Source organism: Bidens hawaiensis, unplaced genomic scaffold, assembly GCF_021521415.1.
Source record: "Bidens hawaiensis isolate Kalapana, Puna unplaced genomic scaffold, B.hawaiensis_p1.1 tig00028865_1, whole genome shotgun sequence".
NCBI lineage: Eukaryota > Viridiplantae > Streptophyta > Magnoliopsida > Asterales > Asteraceae > Bidens > Bidens hawaiensis.
In genome coordinates this window covers 209,282-218,480 of record NW_027494746.1, presented here as the reverse complement: position 1 = coordinate 218,480, position 9,199 = coordinate 209,282, and the positions used below count along the sequence as shown (strand labels likewise).

The following is a 9,199-nucleotide window of genomic DNA, read 5'->3' as shown; positions in this document are numbered from 1 at the left end:
AAGGGGGGGGGGGGTTCCTCCTTGTGACCACCCTCCGGCGTGAGAATCAGACTAGATTGCTCTTTAAATATAAAAATATATCAAGAGATTGCTAGAGCAGATATCAGGTATATTATGATGATAATGTAGTAAGGTATGATAAGATCAGATGGTCATACCATTTGTGGTATTTATAGCCGAAGGTAGGTTTCCAAAGAGGTATGGCCGGCTGCAACAGTGTTCCTGTTCCACCAACAGTAGCCTACGCACGTGCCCTGCTGGTAGTTGGTGGGTAGGTAGCGGCTGATAGCGACCAGGCCTGCTGTACACTATTCCTGTTCCACCAACTGACGGCTACGCACGTGGTATGGCAGTAGTTGGTGAGTAGGCAGCGGCTAATAGTGATACAGTACAGGAGCATGCTGCTCGCCATACTGTATCAGTGAGCTGTCGTATCTCTGATCAGATCTTTCGCCCATACCTCGTCAGGTACAGTGAAAGATCCTTCAGTATACGGACTGGCTTATTTGGGCGGGAGTATTCCCCCTCCCGCCTCTGTGCGGGATTGCTCCCGGCTTGGCTCATTCCTTCAGGTGACACTGAATGATCGAGAGCTAAGTGCCTTGTGCGTGTAGCCATGCTGCGCGGGTGGCCTTCCCTAATGGCTTGTATCCGAGGCTGCGGGGACAGGCGGAGTCCACCATTGGGAGGCATTTCCTGCGGGACCAGCTTGCATACTGCGCGTAAGGACGTCACGTCTCTGAGCATGGTTGGTCCTGCGGATCCAGTTGGTCTCTGCGCAGACGTCCCTGTTTAAGGTGAGTCTTGCGGGTCCAACTGGGCTCTGCTGGGACCTACCTCTTCACTTTGTGATCAATAAATACACACAAACGTAATCATATAACAATGTTTTGATTAACTCATACTAAGAATTCAAATGACAATCTATTTTTAATGATCCAAATACACACAATTGTAATCAAATAATTTGATTCAACTCATAGTAAGAGTGTCTATCGTAGCAGGCTCAGAAAACGCCATGAAAACGTTCCATCTCTCACATTACCCTTATTGGGTGTTTTTTCACAAGAACCGAGCGTCCATCGTTCTATTTCCTCCGCATCATCCCTTCTCTCCTAAAAAATGCCATGAACGTGTAAACCCGCCTGCTTTTTCTGGCATACCATGTCAATGTTCGAGAATATATTGTTTTGTTGTAATGTCATATACATAGATAATACATAAAAGAAATTAATATATCGGTATTATGTGACGCTCAGACGACAATAACGACAATAATTAGCATAAACCAAAATAAAAAATTTTGCAAATCTTATTCCTACAAAAAGGACGCTATTGTACAAGTTTTATAACATTTTATTTTTACATATTGTTAAAAGAATAAAAATATTAATGTTATATTTAAAAAATGTTGTGACAGGCAGTTTCCACACAATGTGAAAAGTGGAACCGCACCCTCTTTTGTGGCTCCGTGAAAGTGGTGTGAAAATGACGTAGCGTTACGTGACAGTTTCCATACCCCATGGTTTTAAAGAAGTTTAGGGAAGAAATTGAAAAAACTGATATGACGTTGATGTGAAGGAGAGAGAGTTAAACAAATGTTAGATACGGAAAGATGCAAACACATAATAATAATATATTTCAAATTAAAACTAGCAATATATATTACAACAAAGTACATCAAATCACACAACAATAATAACAAACTAACAATGCATGAGAAAACACCCAACAATCATATGATCAATAAAATGTATCCTATCGATCCGAATGTGGAAAGTAACACAAATGTAAAAATAGTATAATCAAAGGCCCTTCTAGCAGCTAGATCAACGAAAGCGACGAACTTTTCCTTTGATCTAGTCGCAAATGTCCATTGTCTACTGCTTGGACGGTGGTGGAGCGAAGAAAGGAATGTTGGGAAGAGATGTCGGAATGTTTGGAATACTAGGCATAGAAGGCAAAGGAGGCAAGGATACTTTGGGCAAATTAGGGATTGTGGGGATTGTTGGTATCGTCGGTATGGTTGGGATACTGGGAAACTGCGGTTTTGGGAGTGTGGGTAAGGTAGGTATTTGTGGTTGGATTGCGGGAATAGTTGGTATTTGTGGTTGTGGCCCTGTTGGTGTAGCTTGTAGTAAATTGCGCGAGGCGTAACACATCTCATTGGTTGTGATGGAGAATAACGCAAGGGCGAAAACGTAAATGTAGCATGTGGAAGCCATTGTAGCTAGGATGAGTGCAAAGGATATTGATTCTTGAAGTTTATCAAATTGTGAGTAAGAATGCAGAATGGAGTACATATATATATAGATTGGAATGCATGCACTTACTGATAAATCTCATAAATAAATAATATATAAAATAAGAATATAATAAAAGGTCAAATGTGTTGTTAAGACTTGCTTTTGAGTAGTTAAACAACCTCCAAACAACAATAACTTTTTATTGATATATTCTAATTTAGGTAAGCTATTTTGCACAAAGTTTTATCTAAAGGAAATTATGAAAAAAAAATAAAATTCATTTATGATACAAAAATATCAACGTTATTGCCTCTTAATCAAACTATATTAACATGTAGCTCTATATAAAAACTTTTATATGAAGCCCATTAATGTAGCTTCCCAAACACATTGAGGCTAAGGGTAATGGGGCTTGGTTGAGCCCCAAGTGAGCCAATCAAAACCCGACATGTAGGCGATGACATGGCACTGGATAAAGCCTCTCAACCAAGCCCCATAGGGTGTAGTGGGGCTTGATTGCCCACCCCCAATTTATTGACCGCGCCCCCTGTCCACCCTTGCTCAAAAGCTTGACCAAGCCCCGTGGTCCGGACCACGGGAGCCGTCCGCGCCCCTGTTCACTTGGGTGGTGTAGTGGTGTGCGCGAGCCACCTAGGCTGCCACATAGGACCGCGCCCCCTGTCCACCCCCCATTACCCATAGTCTGATATTGTTCATGCCTAGGGGTGTAAACGAGCCGAGCCACTTGCGAGCAGCTCGTAAGAAAGCTCAATTGAGCCGAGCTTAAACGAGCCCGAGCTCGAGCCTAAAAGTAAGCTCGTTTAATAAACGAGCCCAAACCCTAGGCCCTAGCTTCACTTATCAAGTTCGAGCTTAAACGAGCCGGCTTGTGAGCCTAAACGAGCTTGTCATATATTTAATAATTATTATTATAGTATAAATATTAATTAATATATATAATGTTACGAGAAAATAACTAAATAATATATATTATGTCATCTATAAAATTATAATTGAAAAAATATATATAAATAATTATAAATATATAAAAGTTAACTAATAAATAGTAAACGAGCCGAGCTCGGCTCGTTTAGTTACAAAGCCGAGTTCAAGCCTAGTCGAGCTTGGGCTCGGGTTCGGCTCGTTTGCACCACTATTTATGCCTGTTTGTAGTCATGGACGACATAAATTTTACCAGTGTCATCATATGTTCGTATTTGGAGGATTATTTACTGGGCAGGTCATGAAAACTAACCAAAGTTTCAATAAAAATGTATACGTTAGGTCAACATATACGCAACCGCAATCACATAAACAAGTTTCCGATTCAACTCATACTAAAAGTCTAAAAACTTGTAAATCCTCTACCTCTCTTTCTTTTAAGCTTACGGTGTCATTGTCGAAAAATCTACAGTTACACATGTCAGATACATATGTGACACATAAAAAACGTTATCGGTACCAAGCGACGCCTATCCTCACTCCTCATAGTCTACATCTTCCCGAGCGACAATAATTAACATAAACTTAGATTAATAATCTGCAATACTCTTAACCAAAACAAAAAGGATGTTATAGCATATACACGAGTAATCGACACTAATGTACCACTTTTGTAACATTTTATCATATCAACACAAAATACTAGTGGAAAACCAATATCTGTAACAATTTTAATAACAATGAACAGTTTTCATATACATTTATCATCATAGACTATAGTTTGTTGCTCCATATTTATAGCCTGAAAATGGTAAATATAAGGATTAAAAGAACACATGCGAGCCCAATCAGTTCACATGTAAAGTACTAAGTATTAAGTATGTTACTTACGTGAACAGTTGAGGTCGATTGCGTGAGAACTGAGGACGCTTCATTGGTGATAGTATCAGATTTCTCAAGGGTATAGATGGGTTGCTTGCTCCACCACCACCGCCGACACCAATGCCGCCAAACATGGGACGACCGACTGGTCTTCTGTTTTCAGCTGGAATCGTTGAATGCTTAACTGGTGGGCTAGCAGAGATGTCAAATGGTCCTGAGTTTGAACTGTTTTGTCTTGTTTGTGGCCATATGTCTTCCCGAGGTCCTGGAGTGTCGGGAGTGGAAACCGACGAATCTGCATAGTATAATTAACCAGCATTTCTTGGGCAATATTGACATCATATTCATAAGTAAATGAAATCTTAAATTCTTAACATATCTTAAAACCAGTAATTAGATAGTATAGGTGGCAATCATGATTCATTTCAACCCAAGCCCATTTAGGTGATAACCTGTTTTGACCTGAACCAAATTCATACTTAGGGGTGTAAACTAGCCGAGCAGAACCCAAGCTCGAGTTTGGCTCGTTTCAAGCTATATTTCTAAAGCTCGAACCCGGCTCGTTTAACATTTATTAATTAATTTATATGTATTTTTAACTTTTTTTTGTATATATATTAATTATAACTTTTATATATATTAATATATTATACAACATTATATATAATATTTAACTATTTTTACCACAAATTCATGTATATAATAGTAATAATGATATAACTAATAGGCTCGCGATCCAGCTCGAGCTCGATAAGTGAAGCTCGGGCTCGTTTATAAAACAAGGTTATTTTTAGGCTCGTACTCGTTTAAGGTCAGCTCGATTTGAGCTTTTAGTGAAGTGATCTGGAGTAGCTCATGAGCGGCTTGGCTCGTTTATGCCCAAATTGATACTTTTTTTTAATATGGGGCCGTTTTGACCCATTACACGCCCTGCCCGTTGTTCCAGGCTTATTATATATAATAATTTTTAATAAAACAAAATAAGATTACCTTTTCTCATGGGATCTCTGTCATTCATCATGTTAGCTGGACTATCAAACAGATCATGATCATTCCTTGAAAAGAAGTTGTTTGCAGGTTGAATGGCTGATCGTTTGACGGTATCAAGCTCGCTTCTCAACTGGTCATACATCTCATCGAGTTTTCTCTTTTGCCTACGGAACATAATGTAAGTATGCAACTTCAATTATTGCAGTTTCAAATTCAGGTGGAAATTACAAACTGCTGACCTGGATTTTTCAGAAAACTTTTCTTGAAGCTCCTGTTTATCTTTTAACAGATTCTCATTTTCTTGTTCCAAAATCTGACATCTTTTGGCCATTTGCTGATATGCTGCATGCACCTGTTCCATCTTTCCTGTAAATTTCTCTTGCATTGCTTCACATTTTTGCCTGCACTGTGCTACTATTCTGTTCATCTTGTATTGCATTTCAAGTTCTTTTTGACCAATGTAGAACATGATGCTTTTATGTGAACTCTTCATTACTAGATATGTGTCAAAGAAACAATATATGGAGCAAATACTGAAATACAAAATGTATTTAAGTTAATAGGATACAGATTTGTGGAGATATGCCAGCCATAGCCATCTGCATTGATGTTATAAATCTTTACAGTAAACTATTATAAATATTTACAGAAAAGTATTATAGACGCGTGTACTTACATTTACCCATTCATCGTTCGGGTTGAGATCCACAGGTTTCATGTGACTGAAAGCATATGCAAAAAATGATGTTAAATATAAGAAATAAATGACAAATCAACTCAGATAATAAAGCATGTGTAAAGATCTACTAATACCTTTTAGAGAGAACTTGATCACAAACAGGGCAAGCTTCATTGTTACTTATTATCTTTCTGGCATCTTCATGGCCTTTTAATGGCGTTAAAGAATACTAATTGTGCAAAATGACATTAACAATGATCTAAGAAAATAATAAACTTAGGATACACAAGAGATGGCCACATGAGGTTGTAATAGCTCGTCCTTCCAGCTCCTGCCAGCATGCGTTGCATCTCATTGCAGAGTTTGTGATGATTTCTAGATAATTTGAGACCACTTAAACTTGTCGTAAAACCTGTTCACAAAGATAATCATCTGAAGATGAGAAGTTTGCAAATCTGTTACGCACAATAGGAAAAAACAAATATTGCAACTATGAAGACTACTAATGAAACCCATTGATCATTAGCAGATAACTACTTAAAATCCATATACACACTAAGCATAATAGTTCAAACTTATTAGGACATGAGTGACAGTAAAATGAATACACCAGTACTATTAATCAACAGTGGCGAATGGTAACAAAAACTTAATTCGGAAACGGAAAGAAATGTAAAAAGATGATATCATGATCTTGCAGTAATTAAAAACGCTAACTGTTCCTTTTAAACAAAAAAATAAAAAATAAATAAAAAACACGGTCAAGAGTCCAAACGTGTGAACATCAAGTTTTATACACACATAAACTTAAACAATGAAAAATAGGGTATATACTGAAGCAATAACGCATTATTGATTTAGCAATGCTAGAACCCTAAGCTGCACGTGATATGATTACTTATTACAGACGAACAAAATCTAATAACTAAGATGGAATAGGAAAAGGAGAAAGAAACGAAGATTCACCAAAAGATGAGACTCAACTCAGATGCACCTATTGATTTCAGTGTAGTCCTGAACCGAAGACGAGATTCAACTCAGATTAATTAGTATAGTATTCAATGCATGTCCGATCGTATTATTGCTTAAAAGCCATATGCACACTAAGCATAGAAGTTCAAACTTATTAGAACATAAGTGACAAAAAAGGACTACACTGGTAGCATCATTCAACAATGGCTGAAGCTAGAATATGAAAATAACCTCCTACTCTTGGTGAATGAGCATAAATGATCAACAGTTATTCAAATCGTCATATAAACCAACAGTTCCAGAAATAGCAGCAGATGTACAAGGTTTATACAAATATAAACCTGAACAATCAATAAATACCGTATATGCGGAAGTAATGACACATAATTGATTCAGCTATGCTAAAACCCTAAGCTTAAGCTACACGTGATAATCATTACAGAATAACAAAACCTAATTTCCCTACATTCTGTTATGGAAATACCTAACGATTTCAATGTACTCCTGAATGGAAGATGAAACTCAACTCAGATTGATTAGTAAATCATCCGATCATCATATAAACCATCAGTTTCAAAATTAGCAACAGATATACAAGTTTTATACACACCTAAGCTAAATAATAGAAAAATACCGTACATGCCGAAGCAATAACACATAACTGATTAAACTATAAGCTAAATAACAATATCTAATAACCTATTTTCATTAGCTTCAGTTTCGAAAATACCTACCGATTTCAATTTACTCCTGAATCGAAGATGAAACTCAACTCGGATTGATTAGTAAAACATCTAATCATCACACAAACCATCAGTTTCATAAATAGAAACAGACAGATGCACAAGTTTTATACACACATAAACCTAAACAATCAAACAATGCCATACATACCGAGGCATAACTGATTCAGTTTCGAAAAATACCTAATGATTTCAATTAATCCTGAATCGAAGATAAAATTCAACTCTGATTGATTAGTTAAACTGTCAAAAGCTGATGGCAGCTTCATAAACCTAAACTATCAATAAATACCATACATACCGAACTCGCAACAACCATAATAGGTTCACCTATGCTAAAACCCTAACCTATTGCCTAAATTGACCTAATTAACACATAACTGATTCAGTTTCGAATATACCTAACAATCGAAGACGAAATTGAACTCGAAACGATTAGTAATACGCTGATCGCAGCTTCGTAAACCTGCAAAACAATCAGATTATTGCGTAAACTGATCTAATTAACACGATAATCGAGAAGCTAGGGTTTAAAGTTTATTTAAACAACGTGATGTTGATCTGGAAACGGATTTTGGATCCGATTAAACTGTTCGGTAATTGAATTAAACGTAACAGTTAACGAATGAGGTTTAATTAGTTACCTACAAGATGAAGATTTGAAGCGTTTGCTCGTTCTCTGCGTATGTTGTGTTTACAAAATGAAGAAATGGCGGTGAAAGGTGTTTTTATAACGGTCGTGGGTTTTTATATTATTTGAATAAATCGTGTCAGTTTGGTGAAGACTTACACGAGTATACGGCTTGTATAGGCGGCAAAAAAAACTGTTTTGTGTCCTTTAGTACACCTGTCAATTATTCGTGGCATATATGACTTGTATAGTCTTATACGAGCTGTATAGGACCATGAGGGTGATGTATAATCAAATCTCATTTGTATTTATTATTAACAATTAACAAAATGAAAATATAAAAACATGTTTAATAATAAAAACACAATGTAAGGAATGCATGTATCAATTAAAATGTACAATTTCAGGTAGTTTTGTAAGGTCGTTCGTTGTTGGGGGAGGAAGATCGACGATGTTATGAGGACGTGGCTGCTTGACGTGGCATCACTTTTGCAGTTATTTGACGTTAAACACCACGTCGGATGAGCGTTATATGGGGTTATGGGCACAGGCGCTATGGAGATGAAGGATGAAGGGGAAATCGGGGGGGGGGGGGGGGGGGCTATAGTGAGGTGGCCGACTTCTGACATGGAGTATAACGTCGGTCGTGCTATATCCGCAACGAACATACTAAAGGCATTTTGAGAAATTCTATGAATATAGTATAATGATAGAATAAAAATTTATAATTTACCTTAAAGAAGTAGTATTGTTTTAGAATGATAACTTACACAGTGTCTAAATCTTATTTTAAATCATGGAGCTCGAACTCTTACCCATTAAAACTCAAAAAACTTATCTAACTCATTTACCTCTAAGCCAAGAGGCAAACAATCTGAAGTTACAAAATCATAAACTCAGTCTATCTCTAAAGTTACAAAACCATACATAGCGGAAGGAAATATCTAGACATGCTGACCTGTTGTAAATTGCCATAAGCAGCTTGTTTTAACCGTCAGGCTAAGATTTCATCATCTCAAGCCCTAATTTTGGTACTGTTGGCTTTCTACAATTTTAACAAGTTTAATTAATAATCTATTATTTATTTAAATACTTTAACTATAATTTAATCAAC

At 36.9% G+C, this 9,199-nt stretch overlaps 1 protein-coding gene across 3 annotated transcripts; it reads right to left on the bottom strand.

The window, feature by feature from the left end:
- Positions 1-3,863: 3,863 nt before the first annotated feature.
- LOC143577877 (E3 ubiquitin-protein ligase CCNB1IP1 homolog) lies at positions 3,864-6,482 on the bottom strand. Of its 3 annotated transcripts, XM_077061602.1 has the most exons (8): positions 6,025-6,482; positions 5,874-5,946; positions 5,737-5,782; positions 5,629-5,659; positions 5,300-5,555; positions 5,061-5,224; positions 4,080-4,335; positions 3,864-3,990 (listed from the first exon to the last, which is right to left on the bottom strand). In XM_077061602.1, the coding sequence occupies exons 1-8, from the start codon at positions 6,092-6,094 to the stop codon at positions 3,984-3,986; spliced, it is 903 nt and encodes a 300-aa protein (XP_076917717.1). In that variant the 5' UTR covers positions 6,095-6,482; the 3' UTR covers positions 3,864-3,983. The 3 variants fall into 3 exon arrangements, with proteins under 3 accessions (XP_076917717.1, XP_076917716.1, XP_076917718.1); XM_077061601.1 differs by having other exon boundaries at positions 3,889-4,365; XM_077061603.1 differs by having other exon boundaries at positions 3,889-4,335.
- Between the last annotated feature and the right edge of the window lie 2,717 nt (positions 6,483-9,199).